The sequence below is a fragment of the Pristiophorus japonicus genome, chromosome 5, assembly GCF_044704955.1.
Source record: "Pristiophorus japonicus isolate sPriJap1 chromosome 5, sPriJap1.hap1, whole genome shotgun sequence".
NCBI classification, from domain to species: Eukaryota; Metazoa; Chordata; class Chondrichthyes; family Pristiophoridae; genus Pristiophorus; species Pristiophorus japonicus.
Genome location: NC_091981.1, coordinates 247,025,680 through 247,050,511, shown reverse-complemented (window position 1 = coordinate 247,050,511; position 24,832 = coordinate 247,025,680). Strand labels below are relative to the sequence as shown.

The 24,832-nt window shown below is 45.2% G+C and overlaps 1 protein-coding gene across 1 annotated transcript in view; it reads right to left on the bottom strand.

Annotated features, from left to right (window-relative positions):
- Positions 1-1,620: 1,620 nt before the first annotated feature.
- jcada (junctional cadherin 5 associated a) overlaps positions 1,621-24,832 on the bottom strand; it is a 101,038-nt gene continuing 77,826 nt past the window's right edge. Inside the window, exon 3 of the mRNA XM_070881499.1 lies at positions 1,621-6,732. Coding sequence (XP_070737600.1) covers positions 6,698-6,732 — 35 coding nt within the window. The 3' untranslated portion in view covers positions 1,621-6,697. The remainder of the gene's footprint in view (positions 6,733-24,832) is intronic.

The window sequence follows — 24,832 nt, the reverse complement described above, 5'->3', positions numbered from 1 at the left end:
AGTCGCAGGTGTCGGTGGGGATGTTGCACTTTATCAAGGAGGCTTTGAGGGTGTCCTTGAAATGTTTCCTCTGCCCACCTGGGGCTCGCTTGCCATGTAGGTGTTCCGAGTAGAGTGCTTGCTTTGGGAGTCTTGTGTCGGGCATGCGAACAATGTGGCCCGCCCAACGGAGCTGGTCGAGTGTGGTCAGTGCTTTGATGCTGGGGATGTTGGCCTGATCTAGAACACTGATGTTGATGCGTCTGTCCTCCCAGGGGATTTGCAGGATCTTGCAGAGAGACTATGTTAAAGGCGCTATATAAATGTACGTTGCCAGGATCTTACAGCCCGAAGACATAGCACCGACAGTGAGGGTCCCTCTTTTCTCCTCACATCCTCAGACATGGCACTCATTTTATCCACTTCAGAAGAATGGAAGGCTGAATGATCCCTGCCAGGAATCAAACTTACAATTCCAAGACCGGCAATCAGCTCCAGGTATTGAACCTCCAAGATCACCCCAACCTCTGTCATTGAGCTGCAGTATGTGGACGACGCCTGTGTCTGCGCACATTCAGAGGCTGAAATCCAGGATACAGTCAATGTATTCACTGAGGCATATGAAAGCATGGGCCTTACGCTTAACATTCGTAAGACAAAGGTCCTCCACCAGCCTGTCACCGCCGCACAGCACTGCCCTCCAATCATCAAGCTTCACGGCGCGGCCCTCGACAATGTGGACCATTTCCCACATCTCGGGAGTCTCTTATCAACAAAGGCAGACATTGATGCAGAAATTGAACTTCGCCTCCAGTGTGCCAGTGCAGCCTTTGGCCATCTGAGGAAAAGAGTGTTTGAAGACCCAGCCCTCAAATCTACCACAAAGCTCATGGTCTACAGGGCTGTAGTAATACCCGCCCTCCTGTATGAATCTGAGGCATGGACGATGTATAGAAGGCACCTCAAGTCGCTGGAAATATATCATCAACGATGTCTCCACAGATCCTGCAAATCTCCTGGGAGGACAGGCGCACCAACATCAGTGTCCTCGACCAGGCTAACATCCCCAGTATTGAAGCACTGACCATACTCGATCAGCTTCGCTGGGCAGGCCACATAGTTCGCATGCCAGATACAAGACTCCCTAAGCAAATGCTTTATGCGGAGCTCCTTCATGGTAAACGAGCCAAAGGTGGGCAGCGGAAGCGTTACAAGGACACCCTCAAAGCCTCCCTGGTAAAGTGCGGCATCACCACTGACACCTGGGAGACCCTGGCCGAAGACCGCCCGAGGTGGAGAAAGTGCATCCAGGAGGGCGTTGAGTTCTTCGAGTCTCAATGCAAAGAGCGTGAAGAGATCAAGCGCAGACAGCGGAAGGATCGTGAGGCAAACCAGTCCCACCCTCCCCTTCCCTCGACGAATATCTGTCCCACCTGTGATAGAGTCTGTAGCTCCCATATTGGGCTGTTCAGCCACCAGAAAACTCACTTTGGGAGTGGAAGCGAGTCTTCCTTGATTCCAAGGGACTGCCTATGATGATGATGAATACTGAACCTCTGGTGCCAAATGAGAAAAATTGAAGAAATTGGAGGGCAAAGAAAACTCATACAAATAGGGTAATATTTAAAAGTAGTTTCATGCATACATTTTATTCAGAGATAAACTGGAATAATATACAACGGTGAACATACAAGACAGTCTGTGAATTAGTATTTACATTGAGTTGATAAATGGAAGCTAATGGCAAGCCTCAAGGGAAAACAAATGAATTCCCTGTTATTTTACCCCACATCTTCTTGGGTTCTATACAAATACATATTTATGTTTAAAAATAATATAACAGCTTTTGTTTTCAAAAATAATAGAGCAGCTTTTAAGATACGTGGCATTTGGATGATTTTCTGAGTCACTGAAATGCAAATTCATCCCATCCTCTGTGTCTAGACAGAAGAAAGGCTGCATTTCAATCACCTCAGACTGTTAGTCTACTGTCACTTACATTGTCTCCATAAAGGAAGGGACAAAGCATTCATATAAAGTATTAACCTGGTTATGGAAATTACTATTCCAACACACTCCTGGCTGCCCTCCTATGTAAACTTGAGGTCATCCAAAACTCGGCTGCCCGTGTCCTAACTCGCACCATGTCCCGCTCACCCATCACACCTGTGCTCGTTGACCTACATTGGCTCCTGGTTAAGCAATGCCTTGATTTCAAAATTCTCATCCTTGTTTTCAAATCGCTCCATAGCCTCGTCCCTCCCTATCTCTGTAACCTCCTCCAGCCCCACAACCCCCCAAGATATCTGTGCTCCTCTAATTCTGCCCATTTGAGCATCCCTGATTACAATCTCTCAATTGGTGGCCGTGCCTTCTGTTGCCTAGGCCCTAAGCTCTGGAATTCCCTGCCTAAACCTCTCCACCTCTCTACCTCTCTCTCCACCATTAAGACGCTCCTTAAAACTCTTTTCTTCATCTGTCCTAATTTCTCCTTATGTGGCTTGGTGTCAAATTTTTTGTCTTATAATACTCCTGTGAAGCTCCTTGGGACGTTTTACTACATTAAAGGCACTATAATAGCACAAGTTGTTGTTGTTATAATATCACAAAAAAAAATGTTAATGGACAACAGTCTACCTCACTTTTTTGATCCACGCTGTGTATTGTATTTAGGTGATTAGTTTTTGACAACAGAAAAGGATTAGCCATTGGAAGACCTTCCTATGAGACAGAAGCTTCCAGTTTCTCTCTTACATTGTATTTGGCATTAATGTCACAATTTGGCTTTCAACAAAAATCAGTGATTTTTTGTCAGTGTTGTCGCTAGGATTTTTGTAAACTCTAATTATAAATAAACATGCTATAATACAATTATGGATTTTATCGCTTTATAACTGGAATGTGCCTGGAAAAGCATTTTGAGTTGTATAACATGAGGGCGATTTGGCTACAGTCCATCAGTGCAGTAGTGGTGGGAGCAATTTGAGATGGTGAATTAAAGAATATCACCAAGAAACATAATGCACCAAATTTAAATGACACTGGCTTAAGTGCAATGCTCCCTAAAGTGGATTAGTACCAATGGGCTAAAATACAGCTAGTGACAACACTGCCCAATGTGAATTGGAATCCAGCACATTAAATTTACATCCAAAGCTTTTCTGTGTAAATAACAATTATCTGGATCCAGCTACAGCTACACATGTGGGACTTGAGATAACGAATCAAAATAGAAGGTTCTTTACCAACTTTTATTTTGGAATTCTTGCGAAAGCTACACATAATTGAACTCTTATTATCGGTCACTTTATTTGCTGCCCATATACATACTATATGCATAGATATGCATTAAACTATACAATTTATCTCTATATATTAAGTCAGCTGTAAGCCTACTTGTCTTGCTGTTAATTTTCATTAACTTTTGAATAGCTTGTGTCCCCTGTGCTCAGAATGAAAACTGAGCCCAAACTGCACTAGCGTTTAAAAGTTTAAACACAACCGCTTACCTTTTTTCACATGTGTTATTTCATTTAAATGTTAGAAAAATAATGAATATGTTGTCTGTAGGTAGCACGAATGCTGCATTAGAATTAGTAGCATTTTGTAATTGTATGATACGCTTGAACCTAGAATAATGTCATTTTTACCCTACAGAAATATAAAAGCCAGCCTCACATGCTACTATCAACCAATAAACAGTGGGCCAGAAAGCTTACCGGCAAACAGTCAATCTCAGATTTCTATATTTACCTTGTGGTGCTCAATCTGAATGTAAACACTGGCCATTTGTGCTTTGCCATTGAAAACAACAGGATTGGGTAAATTCACCCAGAACGTGTATTGATGAGGCAATTTACTTTGCACACATTACCTTGGCATCTTTTAAGAATTCCAGTCTGTGCTGTCTGGTAAGTAAACTACGTGCAAACACGGGGCTTATTAGACTGAAATTATTGACATGCATGTCGATTAGACATTTTTTAATCCATTCTCAGGATGTGGGCATCGCTGGCAAGGCCGGCATTTATTGCCATCCCTCATTACCCCGAGGAGATGGCGGTAAGCCTTCATATAACACGTATGCTGCAAAAGGCCCTGAATAATTCCTAGTCCTTGGAGGCACAGAGAAAGAACTTTTTTCTCCCCAGTTGCTATGAAAAGGAAAAAAATCCCACCACAATAACCTCAATTTCCACATGGTTTAACAGTCAATAACCTTATAATATTAGCTTGCTACTACTGGTTCTCTGTGTTAATCAAGATTCCAAATAGCAAGGTCTCTGATAATCTTGCCATTACTTCCATTTTTATAATACTGTATAGGTTAAAAATAAATATACATAACATTTTATTTACAGCAATACTCTTTTGAGCCCATTTCTTCATTTAGTATATAGTCAGTCAGAAAGGCACCAACAAGCACTTAAAAGGTTACATTCCACTTCTGTTTAAAAATCAATACAGCACTTTGGGGTGTTTTTCTACAATAGAGGTGCTATATAATTGCCAGTTGTTGTGATGTGAATTTATAACAGTTCTCAGCTACTTCAGATCTAAACAACTCCAAGAAAGACAGCAGAAAGTGCCGATGGATTTGCTGATCTGAGGAATGAGTACTTTCCCCGTCATCTTGTGGCTTGTCCACCATTTTCCAAAACAAACACAAAAGACAGGTCGATAGATGTGCAATTTCTGCGGTGTAATGGCACTGGATGGTATTGGTTGTGGGTGTCATTTGCACAGCATCATCCAGCTCGAGACCGTTTTCTGTTGGAAATTGTCTCTACAACATGATGGTTTTAAAACTTCAGGGGGCACTGATTATTAAACCTGTGGCGGACACACAATTAATTTGGGTCAGAAATATTGAAATTAATGTCCAATATAAAAAATACGCATTGCAAACTGTGGGCGGGCACATCAAATATTCTTCTCCCAATGTCATATTAATATTAATTTGAGGAACGCATCATGCTGCATGAATCTCAGTAAAGTATGCCTTGCCCTGTCTGGCAGGGATTGGCCTGCAGTTTCTGCTGCCGGCCTCGGGCAGTAGTGACTTGAATTGGGCGTCCAATTGTGGGGAAGGGGCGGGAGCCCTGTCCAGTGGCAACTCCACACCTGCTACCTCAGGTGCCATTTCTGGGGAGTGGGGACCGGCAGCTTTAGAACTCCCGCCTCAAATGGTGGGCACTTCATTTAAATATTCACGGCGGTGGGAAGCGGGGTGTGGTGTTGTCCATCCTGCAAGGCACGTCCCAACATTCAGGTGGGCGGAACACGGATTCTAAAGGAATGGCCGCTCAGCGTTGCTAAAGGAATCAACTGTGGTGGTGGCTGATCTTTAAAGGCCTGGATAAATAAATTCAATCTGCAAAATTTCACTCATTTGTGGCCCATTTATGCTCATTTTCTTTTCTTTTGTCTTGCGGGCATTTCATCTGTCTGGAGTCTTTGTGCCAATTGTTCACTTTTTTACTGGCATCAATGGTTTTCCGTTAATGGGACTGTCCGCCCTCCCCTGCCCACCCCACCTGTAGTATTTGGAAGAAGAGGAGGACCCACAGAGGGATGCCAGGCAGGTCTGGGTGATAATTCGTGCCCACCCACTGGGGCCCTGGAACCCACATGTGCTGACAGGTGACAGGTCTTGCTTTGGCAGACAATTAGTGCCTGAGGAAGCTCCTCTCTCCAAAGGAAGCTGGGTCAGCAGACCCAATGTTGCCAAAGGTTTTCTGAGATTTAGCCCCCCATATTCTGACACACACGCACACTTTGCTTTGCCCCCATCATGAGTGAGCTCCCAGGCCTGCACCTGTCCAGATTTGCACCTGAAGCTATGCAAATGAGTTAATCTTGTCAAATTGTGCGGAAACAACGCACTTCTATTTGAGTCAGCCTAAAACTCACCAACAACCATTCCACTCTAAAAGGTGCCAATTTTGGAAAGTCTGGGCTTAGGGGTTTCATAACTTGAAAATATATACGATTTGCACAAAACACTTTCGCATAATTAGTTGTAATTAAGATGTAAAAACTGTATACTTACAAATACTTCTAATACAGAGAAAGCAAATTCGGAACAGCACATGAGCAATATTGCCATTCTCTGATATCAAATCCAGTTAGTGGAAGCTCAACGCGGAAGGCTTGATTTTGCATTTTTAGTGACTTTTGTGCTCATCAAGTGAGTGATATCAGCTCAAGGGAACGGAGCAGTTCCTAATTTCAGGCGTCCAGTGTTAGCATCAAGCGTTCCTAACTTAGGCATTGTGTAATTGGATGCTTTAACTCTGCCTCAATCTCAACTTCAGACGCACACCCCGTACTGCACCAATGGGACACTTCCTGCACCAGCCATCCTGTGGACTCAGAGTGAGGTGACAATTCGGTGCCAAATTACGGGTGGTTTTGTGCTGTGTGCCCATGTGCACCAGGAACTGGGTTGTGTCTACCAGATGTAGAAGGCTGCGATCTTTATTGAAGAGTGCAGTCTGTTCAGACACTCAACGGTTAACAGTGGTCTCTGTGCCTGACTAATTTCTTCCTGGCAGTGATATAGCATTTTATCAATGCATTTATTAATATAAACAGTGTGTGCAGAAGGCAGACCAGAAGTTTGCATTTGATGAAAGGCAGTCTTGTGAACCAGATCACAGTGTAAAATCCATAACATTTTCCTGAAATCTCTTCGCTCTTGTCATCTCCCTTCTTTTCACACAGTCTCAACTTTGCTGGGATCGTAAGCATCTGGAAAACAGGAACGATGCAGGGTAAAGAAAATTGCATCAACATCTGTTTCACACATAATTCGTACAGCCACAGGCTTGCTCACACCTCAGCCTCTGCAATCCAATGTGACATTATTCAGTGTTACGCAACAGTCAACTTGTTGAACCATATGTTGAAGTTAGTGTGGAGTGATGCATGCATGTAAAACATCCCCATTTTTGCACAGATAGCCAGTGTTTGGACCTGGTGCCCTGCGTTGCCTATTCTTCTGCTTTAAAATCAGTGCGGGGACAGGTCTGAGCTATCTCCGACTGAAGCTTACTGGCTCTCGCACCTCGTCACCCACTGCAGCTCACTTTAATACCATGCACTAAGGTGGTTCCCATACTTGGCAGAACAGATAAAAGTGAGGATGAGGATACGATTTGCTTTGCGGCCTGGCGGTAGATAAGGCGGAAGGGGTAGGGATGGGGTGGGGGTGGGTGGGATGGGCGGTGTACAGCTTAAAAGTCAAACTGCTGTTCTGCTTAGGTGGGCTTGTTCAGCATCTGTGATCGAAGAGAAAGCCTCCAGTTAAATGAAAGCACAAGGAAACTAATTTTGTAACTGTTGCGAGCCAGTGAGGTATAGCTCTGGGATCTTGGCAAACGTGTTGTTTATGTGGGCTTAGTGAGATAATTTTGATAGCTTAAAATCTTAATTGCAATCAGTCGTAAAACTTGTGACTTGTAAATACACACATTGGTGAAACATTAGGACGTTGCAACACGGTTTAAGAAGGAACATTTTTATTAATGCTTGCGATTATCCTTCATTTCCAATGGATTAAACCCAACACAAAAAACTTATTGTAGAATTTGTGTACTTTAATCAACGTAACTGTTACGCTTACTGAACTCAGCCATCGGGGTCGGAGGTCAATGCCAACCGACTTAAAGGCAGTGAGAAAAGCCAAAGCAGCTGGATTTATATAGCGCCTTTCATGTCCACTAGATGTCTCAAAAGTGCTTTACAGCCAATGAAGTATTTTGGAGTGTAGTCACTGTTGTAATGTAGGAAACGCAGCAGCCAATTTGCGCACAGCAAGCTCCCACAAACAGCAATGTGATAATGACCAGATAATCTGTTTTGTTATTTTGGTTGAGGGATAAATATTGGCCAGGACACCGGGGATAACTCCCCTGCACTTCTTCGAATGGTGCCATGGGATCTTTTACGAGAGAGCAGACGAGGCTCGATTTAACATCTCATCCGAAAGATAGCATCTCCAACAGTGCAGCACTCCCTCAGTACTGAACTGAAGTGCCAGCCTAGATTTTAGCGCTTAAGTCTCGAACTCAGAGGTGAGAGTGCTGCCAACTGAGCCAAGTTTTCAGTGGTCCCCAAATGTTCATGATGTGGGAACCCCGGCTTCGAGTTGTGACCGAAGGGGCTTGGGGTATGGTATCTGGCTGCGCTTTCTGCTATTCCAGTGCAAACTGGTGACTGAGGACTAGGGCAGAAAGCCTTCTGCAAGCACTAATAGCAAGGAACAGGCCAATCCCAGTTTATCCTCCAAGGGAGACTTGAGCAGCATCTGCACAGGGCCTCTTCCTGCCCTTGGACTAGTTCCCAGCTGGAGAGAGAGGTTGCTTTCCCCATCAGACACAACCTTCTTCCAGAGTGTCAAGCTCGAGGGAGAATCCTCCAGCCTACATCCATACTCCATCCACCCATGCCTTTCAGGAAGAAACAATTAAGCAAATAATCTTTGATATTTTTCACAACAATTAATTACGACAAGTGACAATTGTAACTAAAATAGTGCAAAATGGCAGCACTTTAAAAATGTGCTTGCTTATACTTAACCTTTAATTAATGTAATTTTTTTAGAAAATGTCAACATTAGACTACCTACAAATTATAACAGAAATATCTGAAAAATAAATAAATCATATGCATAGGTTGTTTTTACTGTTTGCAGTCAGGTGGCAATAAGATTGCTAAAATTAGCCTCCAAAATCCAGGCTAGAGAGAGGAAAAGCCAGCCAGGGCAATTGTTTCTAATCATCAGTCAGTGTCTGCTACTAAACAGACATCTGATGTCTCTGAGGTCTCATGGAATCTCATTTCAGCACGAGTCAGTGCTTTCACTGCGAGGAAGGAGAGACAGTGGTGTGTGTGGAACTGAGTACAAAGTGACATGAAATGAGACCATTTCTTTCATACAATTACTGCTTCTGTGTTTATTTGTGTACAGGTCACTGCTTCCAACAGCACTTGCTCTCGCTTACTGATTCGCTGCAGCCCAGTTTACCAAATGAAAGATAGCATTAACTCCATAACCAGCTGCCCTCTACTGGATGCAGGTGCAATTACATCATATTAAATGCTGTGAGAAGAAAAAGTAGTTACCAAATAGTTCAAATTTGAGGTGTCAGTCTTTCGGATAGGAGGGCCAAACACAATTAAAGGCAGCTGGGAATGACTGGCAGAGGCCTCATTGGAAGCAGTGGAACCCATGATAAATAGTAATTGGATGGAGCGTATACCTTTAATTGTACCTGGGCTATAGGCAGCACTGGGCCTCGTTTCTCATCACAGAAAAGCTCAGAGTCTATAAAGCACCTAAAACATGATACAATTTGGACATTGCAATCTAGAAATTACTGTTCCGTATACTGAATGTTCAAACCTGTACAGGCTGACATCTTATTCCACAGACACAAATTAAAATTTTCCATAGAAAGCTGTCGGTTTTGCTCAAAACCTGTACCACAATTTTAAAGGTTAAATGGATATCTTGGTGAATCATTTGGGACAGACAATTAAAAAAAACCCCGTAAATTGTTAAATGCAACAGACCAGTCCATTTGCAGGCGTTCCAAAGTTCAGCTTGGTGCATAATGTCTACATCGTTTCAAGAATATCATAATATTGGAAATGAAAGCAATCTGTTTTGATGAGATTGTTTATAGTGCACGACTCATAAAAAACAAATCTCCTGCCAAAATAAATAGTGTTGTTAGAATTCTCCAAATGGTGGGTCATCAAATCATTTGGCACGGAGATGGCTCAAATAAAGGCTGGTCTGTTGATACACGAGATAAATACCTATTAAGTCTTAACAGGAAACATGGGTACACAAAACAAGGCTGTCAAACTGGACTTGAAGTGGCAGCAGCACTTATTCTGCAATTCCAGCACTGATGTGGAAGTAATTAGCTCTCCCTTATGGTCACTTTGGGCATTGCAAGGTTGGATTTTCCACAAAATAACAAGGTGGAGAAATTCAGTTGGATAGTGCCCCGAGGGGTGTTACAGGGGCGCTAAAGGGTTTGCAGCTGTGAGCGCCGGCATTAGCGCTGCTCGGCAAATTCAGTGTGCCGGTACTGGCGATTCTGAGGAGTCTCGCCCTAGAGCATCGCGCCGGTGTGCAACGCCCCTGGTATTGACATGGAAGCAATGTTTGGTTTCCGCTGCATCCGTAGCGTCCCGTAGTGACACCGCCAGGTCAAAGAGCATAGGGGTGATGGGTGAGCGGGACCTGCCACGAGTTAGGAGACGATGTCAAGCTTACGTAAGGTAGAATGTGGGAGGCCAGCCAGAAGTGCATTGGAATACTCAAGTCTAGAGGTAATAAAGGCATGGATGAGGGTTTCAACAGCGGATGAGCTGAGGAAAGGGCAGAGACGGACAATGTTATGGAGGTGGAAATAGGCGGTCTTAGTTATGCTGTGGATCTGTGGTCAAAAGCTGATTTCCGGTTCAAATATGACCCTGGGAAAATGTGAGGGTATCCACTTTGGTATGAAAAATAAAAAAGAAAATTATTATTTACATGGGGAGTGATTACAAAATGCTGTAGTACAGAGGGACCTGGGGGGTTTTGTACATGAAACACAAAAAGTTAGTATACAGGTACAACAATTAATCAGGAAGGCAAATAGAATGTTGGCCTTTATTGCAAGGGGGATGGAATATAAAAGTAGGGAAATCTTGCTACAACTGTACAGGTATTGGTGAGAGACCACACCTGGAGTACTGCGTGCAGTTTTGGTCTCCTTAGTTAAGGAAGGATATTCTTGCATTGGAGACAGTTCAGAGAAGGTTCACGAGGTTGATTCCTGAGATGAAGGGGTTGTCATATGAAGAAAAGTTGAGCAGGTTGGCCCTTTACTCATTGGAGTTTAGAAGAATGAGAGGTGATCTTATTGAAACGTATAAGATTCTGAGGGGGCTTGGCAGTATAGATACAGAGAGGATATTTCCCCTCATGGGGGAATCTAGAACTAGGGGGTATAGTTTCAGAACAAGGGGTCGCCATTTAAAACAGAAATGAGGAGGAATTTCTTCTCTCAGATGGTCGTGAATCTTTGGAATTCTCAGTTGTGGAGGCTGGGTCATTGAATATATTTAAGGTGGAGATAGACAGATTTCTGAATGGTAAGGGAGCCAAGAGTTATGCAGAGCAGGCGGGGAAGTGGAGTTGAGGCCAGGATCAGATCAGCCATGATCTTACTGAATGGCGGAGCAGGCTCGAGGAGCCAAATGACATACTCCTGCCCTATTTCTTATGTTTTTATGTTCTTATACAGGTGGTGGGTTCACTTGCTGGATGATCGGCAACACCTGAATGGCACCCTCGGTGCTCTGTGATTGGATGAGCTCCATCTATTGACCTCTAACCCTGGAGGTCCGCAACAAGATCATGATTCATCTTTTCTTCAAGCAGTGGCGATTTACCGCTCAGTCGATTCTCTTTCTGAGTTCACAGACTTTTAAGAGATGAGTAAATCATTATTTATTGAACACTGATGGCACTCTGTGCTTCATTTTTCTTTATGTTGGTGGATCTGTTGCAGCAGTAGTTTCACATTTTTGTCTTTATATTTTGTGGATTGTCATTATTTGTTTTACAATTTTAAGTAACTGTGAAAAAGAGCAATTGAGACCTTGGTCAATCTGCCTCTGTGATGTGCATTGTAAATCTGCCTGCACCTGTTACCACCTGATTCCATACTTTGTGACGAGGTCTCAGCATACTATTTGACCACAGGAGGCCATGTCCTTTTCCTTATATTTTATCCTTTAGCCCATGTGCCAGAGCCAAGACCAATCTATGAGAAGGATTTGTGGTGAAAGGGGAAAACGGTTAGAAAGAGACACTTGCATTTATCATGACCATCGGACGTCTCAAAGCACTTTACAGCAAATTAACTACTTTTGGAATATAGTCACTGTAGTAACGTGGGAAATGCGACAGCCAACTTGCGCACAGCAAGCTCCCACAAACAGCAATGTGATAATGACCAGATAATCATTTTTCCTTGTTATATTGATCGAGGGATAAATATTGTCCAGGACACCGGGGATAACTCCCCTGCTCTCCTTCAAAATAGTGCCATGAGATCTTTTATGTTCACCTGAGAAAGCAGATGGGGCCTCGGTTTAAAGTCACATCTAAAAGACAGCACATCAAACAGTGCAGCACTCCCTTAGTGCTGCACTGGAGTGTCAGCCTAGATTTATGTGCTCAAGTTCCTGGAGTGGGATTTGAATCCACAACTTTCTGACTCAGAGACAAGTGTGCTACCCACTGAGCCACAGCTAACATAGTTAGCAATCAGAGGGAGGAAGCATCCTGCCCTCCACCAGCCTGTCACTTTGGATCTTGCCAACCTACATCTAATCTTTTTGGATGTAGGCAAGTGGGTGTCTCCCAAAGAGGAGTGATTACAAACACAAACACTGGCCTTGAATTTAACTTCAGCACCCCTCTATCCCTCCAACCCTCTGACAGTCTCGAGCAATCCAATCCCCATTCCCGGCGGCCATAATATTATTCAGGCTCTGGTCGAGGCTCCCGCTAAACGCAGGCGGGAGCCGACTTAACACGCAAAAGAAATTGGTAGCTGCGCAACTTATTTTTAGCCTTACCACAGGGGGAGTGCTGCCTGTTTTCAAGCTCCTCGTCGACCAGGAGGCACAGGAGTGCTCCCGCCAGGCCTCACTAGGAAGCCTTCAGCCTCCCCAGCCTCAATCCCCAGTAGATGTAATTTATCTAGATTTTCACAAGGCCTTCGATAAGGTACCTCCTAATAGACTGATGAACAAGGTCAGAGAATGCGGAGTCAGGGGACAAATAGCAGAATGGATAGCTAACTGGCTTCAAGACAGAAAGCAAAGAGTAGGGGTAAATGGTAGCTATTCACAATGGCAGAAGGTAGGTAGTGACGTTCCACAAGGATCAGTGCTGGGACCACTGTCGTTCACAATTTATATTAACGATTCAGACTTTGGAATCAAAGAAACAATTTCTAAATTTGCAGATGAAACCAAATTGGGGGCGATAGTCAATACTGAGGAGGACTGCAAAAAATTACAGGAGGATATTAATAAACTTGCAGAATGGGCATATAATTGGCAAATGAAGTTCAACACAGATAAATGTGAGGTCTTACATTTTGGTAGGAAGAATAGGGAGGTCACTGATTACTTGGAGGGTGAGCGTCTAGGTGGGGTAGAGGAACAAAGAGATCTCGGAGTACAAATACATAAATTGCTAAAAGTTGCGACACAGGTTAGCAAGGCCATAAAAAAAAAGCAAATCAAGCACTCGGGTTTATTTCTAGATGTATATAATTGAAAAGTAGGGAAATTATGCTAAACATGTATCGAACCTTGGTTAGGCCAAACGTAGGGCTAGAAATTCGCTGGGATACCATCCTCACTATAGTCTGAATAGGGGTGCTAAAAGGTTGGCAGCCGCAAGCACCAGCATTCGCATCGTTCGGCAATTTCAGTGTGTCGGTACCGGCGACGCAGAGGAGTACCGCCCAGGAGCGCCACGCGCGGTGTACAACGCCCCCGGTATTGACCCGCTTTCAAAATATGTTTTGCGCTGAACCCGTAGCGCCCCCGTAGTGACAGCACCAGAGAAAGCGAGTGTGTAGAGCTGTCTTGGCGGTGGAGAGGGAAGGAATGACTGCGTGAGGTAAGTGTGATTGTTTTGTTTTCTTTTTGCGATTTAACTTCAATTGGGGTGATCAATATATGGGGAATGTTTTTTGGTGTTTTTTGTTTCGATTTTTTTTTTGCAGGGAGGCCTCTCTTGGGGTGCGACGAAGCCGGCTCTTTAGCTCCAGATATTCAGTTGTTCGCCCGGCCTAGCGCCCGAAGGGAAGTGTGGAACACTTCCCTTCGCGCTCCACTCCACTCTCAGCGCGCAGCTGCTGAATTTTTTGGCTGCCGACACAAACCATTTCCCGGCGCTAATTTTATCCACCGCCCGACATTTACCCCTCAAAAAACCATCAACCTAACTTCCAACCCTAAGAGTACTGCATACAGTTCTGGTCGCCATATTATAAAAAGGATATAGAGGCATTGGAGAGGGTGCAGAGAAGATTTACATGGATGATACCAGAAATGCGAGGCTATACATATCAGGAAAGGATGAACATGCTGGGTCACTTTTCTCTTGGAAAAAAAAAGGCTGAGGGGTGATCTAATAGAGGTCTTTAAAATTATGAAAGCTTTTGATAGAGTAGCTACAGAGAGAATGTTTCCACTTGTGGGGAAGAGCATAGCTAGAGGCCATCAATATAATATAGTCACAAGGAAATCCAATAGGGAATTCAGAAGAAACTTCTTTACCCAAAGAATGATGAGAATGTGGAACTCGCAACCACAGGGAGTGGTTGAAGCGAATAGTATAGATGCATTTAAAGGGTGACTAGACCAGCATATGAGGGAGAGGGGGATAGAGGGTTATGTTGATTTTTTTTTGATAACACTCCTGTGAAGCGCCTTGGGATGCTTTATTATGTTAAAGGTGCTATATAAATACAAATTGTTGTTATTGATTTTTCAGCTTGTACCAAGCATGGTTCATTCCACGTAACCTATACTCAGAGGGGATATCCCAACCTTGAAGGATCCTTGGATTAGGCTCCGACCTATAATCATCCATCATCATAGACAGTCCCTCGACATCGAGCAAGACTTGCTTCAACTCTAAAAGTGAGTTCTTAGGTGACTGAACAGTCCAATATGGGAATTACAGTCTCTGTCACAGGTGGGACAGATAGTGGTTGGAGGAAAGGGTGGGTGGGGAATCTGGCTTGCAGCACATTCCTTCCGCTGCCTGCACTTGTTTTCTGCATGCTCTCGGCAACGAGACTCGAGGTGCTCAGTACCCTCCCGGATGCTCTTCCTCCACTTAGGGCCATCTTTGGCCAGGGACTCCCAGGTGTTGCTGGGGATGTTGCACTTTTTCAAGGAGGGTATCCTTGAAGCGTTTCCTCTGCCCACCTGGGGCTCGCTTGCCGTGTAGGAGTTTCGAGTAGAGTGCTTGCTTTGGAAGTCTCGTGTCGGGCATGCGGACAATGTGGCCCTATAATCTGAGCTATAAAGAGAGCCGACCGGGAATGTTTACACTAGAGAATGGGTGGCTCAGGGCGATCCTGCTAACTTATTCAAACTGGAAGGAATATGGATAAAGGAACGGCGATATATTTCCAAGTCTGGATGGTGTGTGATTGCGGGGGAACATGGAGGTGGTGGTGTTCCCATGCGCCTGCTGCCCTTGTCTTTCTAGGTGGTAGAGGTTGCGGGCTTGGGAGATGCTGCCAAAGAATCCTTGCCGAGTTGCTGCAATGCATCTTGTATATGATACACACTGCAGCCATGCTACACCGGTGGTGCAGGGAGTGAATGTTTAAGATGGTGGATGGGGTGCCAATGAAGTGGGCTGCTTTGTCCTGGATGGTGTCAAGCTTCTTGAGTGTTGGAACTACACTCATCCATCACACTCCTGACTTGTGTCTTGCAGTTAGTGGAAAAGCTTTGGGGAGTCGGGAAGTGAGACCCTCACTGCAGAATACCCAGCCTCTGACCTGTTCTTGTTGCCACAGTATTTATGTGGCTGGTCCAGTTAAGTTTCTGGTCAATGGTGACCTTCGGGATGTTGATAGAAACATAGAAACATAGAAAATAGGTGCAGGAGTAGGCCATTCAGCCCTTCTAGCCTGCACCGCCATTCAATGAGTTCATGGCTGAACATGAAACTTCAGTACCCCCTTCCTGCTTTCTCGCCATAACCCTTGATCCCCCGAGTAGTAAGGACTTCATCTAACTCCCTTTTGAATATATTTAGTGAATTGGCCTCAACTACTTTCTGTGGTAGAGAATTCCACAGGTTCACCACTCTCTGGGTGAAGAAGTTTCTCCTCATCTCGGTCCTAAATGGCTTACCCCTTATCCTCAGACTGTGACCCCTGGTTCTGGACTTCCCCAACATTGGGAACATTCTTTCTGCATCTAACCTGTCTAAACCCGTCAGAATTTTAAACGTTTCTATGAGATCCCCTCTCATTCTTCTGAACTCCAGTGAATACAAGCCCAGTTGATCCAATCTTTCTTGATAGGTCAGTCCCGCCATCCCGGGAATCAGTCTGGTGAACCTTCGCTGCACTCCCTCAATAGCAAGAATGTCCTTCCTCAAGTTAGGAGACCAAAACTGTACACAATACTCCAGGTGTGGCCTCACCAAGGCCCTGTACAACTGTAGCAACACCTCCCTGCCCCTGTATTCAAATCCCCTCGCTATGAAGGCCAACATGCCATTTGCTTTCTTAACCGCCTGCTGTACCTGCATGCCAACCTTCAATGACTGATGTACCATGACACCCAGGTCTCGTTGCACCTTCCCTTTTCCTAATCTGTCACCATTCACATGGTGGGGGATTCGGTGATGCTAATGCCGTTGAATGTCAAGCGGCGGTGGTTAGACTCTCGCTTGTTGGAGATAGTTATTGCCTGGCACATGTGTGGCAAGTTACTTGCCACTTATCATCCCAAGCCTGAATGTCATCCAGATCTTGCTGCATGCGGGCATGTACTGCTTCATTATCATGTGAATGGAACTGAACACTGTACAGTCATCAGACCTTCTGATGGTGGGAAGGTTATTGATGAAGCAGTTGAAGATGTTTGGTCTGTATAATAAATCATTGATCCAGTGGTAAAAATGAAAGGGGTTGATTTTAACTTTTGGTGGGGGTTAAAAGATGGGCTTGTCACCCATTACACCCTCACCCTGGTTTGGAGAATCAGGCGGAGTGTATAATGGGGAGCCAATCCACTATCGGCCATTTTTCTGCCACCGCTTCAAGTTACGATCTCTTATAATTCAACATCTTGCTCAACATTTCTTATATTTAAACAGTTTGACAGAATCTGGGAGCATTTTTGTCGGGTGTGGGTTTTGCTCGCTCCCAGCTGACCCTGACCCTCGCTTCTGACCTTGGCCGCTTTTCTAGGGCGAGGCTATTTGCATAATTCAGGTGGGTGTCTCGTCCTCTGCCCAGAAGCAGGCAGCAAATGGCCATGCTGGGCCATGCTGAGTCGTGCTGGGCTGCACTGAGCCGCGCTGGGTCGCGCTGAGCCGTGCTGGGTGGTGCTGGGCCGTGCTGAGCCGTGCTGGGCTGCGCTGAGTCGTGCTGGGCCGCACTGAGTCGTGCTGGGCCTTGCTGAGCCAAGCTGGGCCATGGGTGCCTGGGGCATTGTAGCAATAGCAGCATGCAGAGGAACATGTTAAATATAGCACTTTAGCTTTTGAAATTGAGTGCGTAGGCCATTTAATTTTTTAATTCCCCTGCCCCCACAGCAATCCTGGATGACACTCCAGTGCAGCACTGAGGGATTGTTGCTTGGGCCTCAGCTATTCACAATCTATATCAATGATTTGGATAAGGGGACCAAATGTAATATATCCAAGTTTGCTGATGATACAAAGCCAGGTGGGGATGCAAGTTGTGAGGAGGATGCAAAGAGGCTTCAAGGGGACATAGTCAGGCTAAGTGAGTGGGCAAGAACATGGAAAATGGAATATAGGGCCCAAGTTTGCTCCGACGCTTAGAACGGCGCACCTCCGTGAGTTGCGCCGACTTTCTGGAACATAAAGCGCGCCTAAAACTTACCGAGGAATTCTCCCCGCTCCTCGGAATGTCTTCGGGCTCAGCATAGCGCACCACATCCAGTGGGGGGGCGGAGCCAGGTCCCGGTGCTGAAAACAATGCCGGGACCTCTGCACATGTGCGCTAGAGTGTGCGCGCATGTGCAGTAACTCCTCGCCCCCGAATCTCTGCAGGCTGTGTGGCAGGGGCCCGAAGCACGCCGCCCCAGCCCTGGCCAAATGGGCTCCAACTATGCGGAGGAGAAGGATATCCTGAGATCGGATCTGGAGACGGCAATGTCTGTCATTGGAGACAGGAGATCCTTGGAACAGAAAGCCAAACAAGAAAGGGAGAAGGAGCTGGCAAAAGTGACCATCAAGAAGGAAGATGTCGAACTCATTATGAACAAGATGGAGATTTCTCGAAGTGCAGCAGAGCGTGGTCTCCGGGAGCATCTGGGAAAGGTCGTCGAAGCCTTGATTGCTCTCACTGACTGAGGCCATCGAGTGTTTCTTGGGACTGTCTCAGAGATGTTCGGGGGAGCGGGGGTAGCAGGAAAGCAAAGAGATTGGCGGCAAGACGTGAGTAGGATGGTACCTGGGCAGACTCGTCTGTTTAACGTTGCCCGCTGTTTGGGGGCAGGATTGGTGAGGTCTCCGTGAAATGAATGCTTTGCTTGTGCAAGTGTTTCTTCTTGTGCCCCGGCGATAGAAACATAGAAACATAGAAAATAGGTGCAGGAGTAGGCCATTCGGCCCTTCGAGCCTGCACCGCCATTCAATGAGTTCATGGCTGAACATGCAACTTCAGTACCCCATTCCTGCTTTCTCGCCATACCCCTTGATCCCCCTAGTAGTAAGGACTACATCTAACTCCTTTTTGAATATATTTAGTGAATTGGCCTCGACAACTTTCTGTGGTAGAGAATTCCACAGGTTCACCACACTCTGAGTAAAGAAGTTTCTCCTCATCTCAGTCCTAAATGGCTTACCCCTTATCCTTAGACTGTGACCTCTGGTTCTGGACTTCCCCAACATTGGGAACATTCTTCCTGCATCTAACCTGTCTAAACCTGTCAGAATTTTAAACGTTTCTACGAGATGGCCTCTCATTCTTCTGAACTCCAGTGAATACAAGCCCAGTTGATCCAGTCTTTCTTGATAGGTCAGTCCCGCCATCCCGGGAATCAGTCTGGTGAACCTTCACTGCACTCCCTCAATAGCAAGAATGTCCTTCCTCAAGTTAGGAGACCAAAACTATACACAATAGTCCAGGTGTGGCCTCACCAAGGCCCTGTACAACTGTAGTAACACCTCCCTGCCCCTGTACTCAAATACCCTCGCTATGAAGGCCAACATGCCATTTGCTTTCTTAACTGCCTGCTGTACCTGCAAGCCAACCTTCAATGACTGATGTACCATGACACCCAGGTCTCGTTGCACCTCCCCTTTTCCTAATCTGTCACCATTCAGATAATAGTCTGTCTCTCTGTTTTTACCACCAAAGTGGATAACCTCACATTTATTCACATTACACTTCATCTGCCATGCATTTGTCTACTCACCTAACCTATCCAAGTCACTTTGCAGCCTCATAGCATCCTCCTCGCAGCTCACACTACCACCCAACTTAGTGTCATCCGCAGATTTGGAGATACTACATTTAATCGCCTCGTCTAAATCATTAATGTACAGTGTAAACAGCTGGGGCCCCAGCACAGAACCTTGCGGTACCCCACTAGTCACTGCCTGCCATTCTGAAAAGTACCCATTTACTCCTACTCTTTGCTTTCTGTCTGCCAACCGTTCTCAATCCACGTCAGCACACTACCCCCAATCCCATGCGCTTTAACTTTGCACATTAATCTCTTGTGTGGGACCTTGTCGAAAGCCTTCTGAAAGTCCAAATACACCACATCAACTGGTTCTCCCTTGTCCACTCTACTGGAAACATCCTCAAAAAATTCCAGAAGATTTGTCAGGCATGATTTCCCTTTCACAAATCCATGCTGACTTGGACCTATCATGTCACCTCTTTCCAAATGTGCTGCTATGACATCCTTAATAATTGATTCCATCATTTTACCCACTACTGATATCAGGCTAACCGGTCTATAATTCCCTGTTTTCTCTCTCCCTCCTTTTTTAAAAAGTGGGGTTACATTGGCTACCCTCCACTCCATAGGAACTGATCCAGAGTCTATGGAATGTTGGAAAATGACTGTCAATGTATCCGCTATTTCCAAGGCCACCTCCTTAAGTTCTCTGGGATGCAGACCATCAGGCCCTGGGGATTTATCGGCATTCAATCCCATCAATTTCCCCAACACAATTTCCCGACTAATAAGGATTTTCCTCAGTTCCTCCTTCTTACTAGAACCTCTGACCCCTTTTATATCCGGAAGGTTGTTTGTGTCCTCCTTAGTGAATACTGAACCAAAGTACTTGTTCAATTGGTCTGCCATTTCTTTGTTCCCCGTTATGACTTCCCCTGATTCTGACTGCAGGGGACCTACGTTTGTCTTTACTAACCTTTATCTCTTTACATATCTATAGAAGTTTTTGCAGTCCGTTTTAATGTTCCCTGCAAGCTTCCTCTCGTACTCCATTTTCCCTGCCCTAATCAAACCCTTTGTCCTCCTCTGCTGAGTTCTAAATTTCTCCCAGTCCCCGGGTTCGCTGCTATTTCTGGCCAATTTGTATGCCACTTCCTTGGCTTTAATACTATTCCTGATTTCCCTTGATAGTCACGGTTGAGACACCTTCCCTTTTTTATTTTTATGCCAGAACAGGGATGTACATTTGTTGTAGTTCATCCATGCGATCTCTAAATGTCTGCCATTGCCCATCCACTGCCCTTAAGTATCATTCGCCAATCTATCCTAGCCAATTCACGCCTCATACCTTCAAAGTTACCCTTCTTTAAGTTCTGGACCATGGTCTCTGAATAAACTGTTTTATTCTCCATCCTAATGTAGAATTCCACCATATTATGGTCACTCTTCCCCAAGGGTCCTCGCACAATGAGATTGCTAATTAATCCTCTCTCATTACAGAACACCCAGTCTAAAATGGCCTCCCCCCTAGTTGGTTCCTCGACATATTGGTCTAGAAAACCATCCCTTATGCACTCCAGGAAATCCTCCTCCACCGTATTGCTTCCAGTTTGGTTAGCCCAATCTATATGCATATTTAAAGTCACCCATGATAACTGCTGCACCTTTATTGCATGCACCCCTAATTTCCTGTTTGATGCCCTCCCCAACATCACTACTACTGTTGGGAGGTCTGTACACAACTCCTACTAACGTTTTTTGCCCTTTGGTGTTCTGCAGCTCTACCCATATAGATTCCACATCATCCAAGCTAATGTCCTTCCTAACTATTGCATTAATCTTCTCTTTAACCAGCAATGCTACCACACCTCCTTTTCCTTTTATTCTATCCTTCCTGAATGTTGAATACCGCTGGATGTTGAGTTCCCAGCCCTGATCATCCTGGAGCCACGTCTCTGTAATCCCAATCACATCATATCTGTTAACATCTATTTGCACAGTTAATTCATCCACCTTATTACGGATACTCCTTGCATTAAGACACAAAGCCTTCAGGCTTGTTTTTTTAACACCCTTTGTCCTTTTAGAATTATGATGTAGTGTGGCCCTTTTTGTTTCTTGCCTTTGTTTACTCGGCCTTCCACTATTGCTTTTTACCTTTCTACCATCTGTTTCTGACTCCATATTACTTCGCCCTGTTTCACTGCATAGGTTCCCATCCCCCTGCCATATTAGTTTAAACACTCCCGAATAAACCCCTCTCTCGCCCCCTCCCTCTCCCCTCTTCCCCCCCTCCTCTCCCTCCTTTGCTCTCCCCACTCCCTCTCCCCCTCCCTCTTCCCCCTCCTCTCCCCCCCACCTCACCCCCCTCCTCTTCCCCCCTTCCTCTCCCCTCCTCTCTCCACTCCCTCTTCCCCCTCCTCTCCCCCCTGCCTTCCCTTCTATTTTTTATTTGTTATTGATTGATTGATTGCTTATTACTTTGGTGTTGGTGCTTTAGGTGCAGGGTTCCTTCTATTTTTTATTTGTTAATTAATTGCTTATGACTTTTTGTGCTTTGTTTAGTGCTTTGTAATTCTTAGTGCTAGGTTCAGGTCCTCTCAGCTTCCTTGTATTTTTTATTTGTTATTGAATGCTTATTGTTGTTTAGTGCTTGGTGCTTTAAATGTACTGCTTTGTTTAGTGCTTAGTGCTTTAAATGTACTTCTGCTTCTTTAATGTTGTTGTGAAAGTGTTTAGTGCTTTGGAAAATCCTCCAACTTCCCCCTACCCCGCCCCCCATCTCTGGCTACCTGCATTAATTTCTTAAGTCTCCACAAGATTTTTCTGAGTGTACATACGCTCGACTAAGTTAGTTTGGAGTAACTTTTCGCTGGCTAAACTTGCTTAAATGGCCAAAGCAGGGTAACGCCCCCTTTTGAAAAAAAAAATTGAACTAAAAAGAAACTGAACTAACTCACTTAAACTGGAGCAAACTAAATGGGGAGAATTGCGATTTTTAAGATACTCCAAAAAAAACTAGTTGCTCCAAAAAAATAGGAGCAACTCCTGGGGAAACGTGGGTCCATAATGTGGAGAAATGTGAAGTTATCCACTTTGGTAGGAAAAATAGAAAATCAGAGTATTTTTTAAATGGTGAGAGATTGGGAAATGTTGGTGTACAGAGGGACCTGGGTGTCCTTGTGCACAAATCACTGAAAGTTAACATGCAGGTACAGCAAGCAATTAAGAAAGCAAATGGTATGTTAGCCTTTATTATAAGAGGATTTGTCTATTAGAATAAAGATGTTTTACTGCAATTATATAGGGCCCTGGTGAGACCGCATTTGGAGTATTGTGCACAGTTAAGTCTCCTTACCTAAGGAAGGATATACTTGCCATAGAGGGAGTGCAACGAAGGTTCACCAGACTGATTCCTGGGATGGGTGGATTGTCCTATGAGGAGAGATTGAGTAGACTAGGCCTACATTCTCTAGAGTTTACAAGAATGAGAGGTGATCTCATTGAAACATACAAAATTCTTACAGGGCTTGACAGGGTAGATGCAGGGAGAATGTTTCCCCTGGCTGGGGAGTCTAGAACCAGGGATCACATTTTCAGAAGAAGGGGTCGGCCATTTAGGACTGAGATGAGGAGAAACTTCTTCACCCAGAGGGTGGTGAATCTTTGGAATTCTCCACACCAGAGGGCTGTGGAGGCTAAGTCTTTGAGTATATTCAAGACAGAGATTGATAGATTTTGGGATATTAAGAGAATCAAGGGATTTGGGGACAGTGCAGGAAAGTGGAGTTGAGATCAGCCATGATCTTATTGAATGGCGCAGCAGGCTCAAGGGGCCAAATGGCCTACCCCTGCTCCTAACTCTTATGTCCTGTGCTGCACTGTTGGAGGTGCCATCTTTAAGATGAGGCGTTAAATCCCGCTTGCCCTCTCAGGTAGACATAAATGATCCCATGGCACTATTTCCAAGAAGAGCAGGGGAGTTCTTCCCTGTTTCCTGACCAATATTTATCCCTCACTAAAATAGATTTTCTGTTCATTATCTCACTGTTGTTTGTGGGACCTTGCTGTGCGCATATTGGCGGCCTCGTTTTCTACATTACAACAGTGACTGCACTTCAAAAGTACTTCATTGGCTGTATAGTGCTTTGAGATGTCCTGAGGTCATGAAAGATGCTTTATGAATGCAAGTTCTTTCTTTTCTTTCTGTAAGAACAGACTGGCTAGAGCACAAATGGTGGAGATCATCAGATGACATTTTTCCCTCATTTCCCTGCAATTACAATACACCTGCCCATGTTCGGGTGGGCCTATTGTAGTCCCATTACCACGTCTGGTGGAAATTCCTGGAAGTGGCAAGGGATGAGCGAAGTACCGGCACAAATAGCTCCTGAAAATTTCCCGCTTGGATCGCCTGGAATTACACCCGGGTAGCTAGAGTCACTCGAATGAAAAATCCCGGCTCGTGGCCTCTGGTTCTGTGTTCACAGAGTAGTGTTCAATCGCCTCCTTAAATCTACACCATCTACATATTGTTGCATTTTATAGACCTAGATCAAGTCATGCCTTGTTCTCCCCACCCCAACCCCCAGAAAAATCTTTTCTCCACTAAAAACACATTCATTCATGTGGGCACCTCCTCATAACCGACATCACTCGTCTCTGATCCCGCTCCAAAGTTCTGTTAAAAATACCCTGATGAGTAGCCTGTGAATGGTTGGGCTGTCAGAGCTTATTTGTGAAGTAAAGCTTTTTTGGTCGGGATTTGCACTAGCCACTTTCCCTCTGCAGCTGAGGCACATCAGTACCAAGCATCTGACACCGTACATTCGTCTGTTTTAAACTGCACTTAATAAACGCCACCCCGCCCCACAAGTGCAGCATAAAAGAATCAAAGGCAGTCAGAGGCGGGAGTTCGTGGCGTTGGTGAGGCCTATAAAAGGCCCAGCGGCAGTCAGAGGCTGCAACAGTCAGAGGCGGGAGTTCGTGGCGTTAGTGAGGCCTATAAAAGGCCCAGTGGCAGTCAGAGGTGGCGGCAGTCAGAGGCGGAAGTTCGTGGCGTTAGTGAGGCCTATAAAGGCGCGGCGGCAGTCAGAGGCGGGAGTTCGTGGCGTTAGTGAGGCCTATAAAAGGCCCAGCGGCAGTGAGAGACGAGAGTTCGTGGCATTGTTGAGGCCTATAAAAGGCCCAGCGCCAGTCAGAGGCTGCGACAGTCAGAGGCGGGAGTTCGTGGCGTTGGTGAGGCCTATAAAAGGCCCAGCTTGTGCAGCTACAGGGAGAAGGCAAAAAAGTAGAAAGAAACAGAAAGGTGACGTCACAGCCAAGGGGGTAAGTGATTGGCTGGATTGGTGAATAGCTTTTCTTTTTTCTCTTCTATAACAGTCAGTAACTTTTAACATTGTTGTTGCCAATTTAAGGGTATCTACGGGTTAAGTCATGGCAGGGGAGCTCGGTCACGTGATATGCTCCTCCTGTACCATGTGGGAACTCAGGGACACTTCCGGTGTCCCTGACGACTACATCTGCGGGAAGTGTATCCACCTCCAGCTCCTGACGGACCGCGTTGCGGAATTGGAGCTGAGGGTGGATTCACTCTGGAGCATCCACGATGCTGAGAATGACG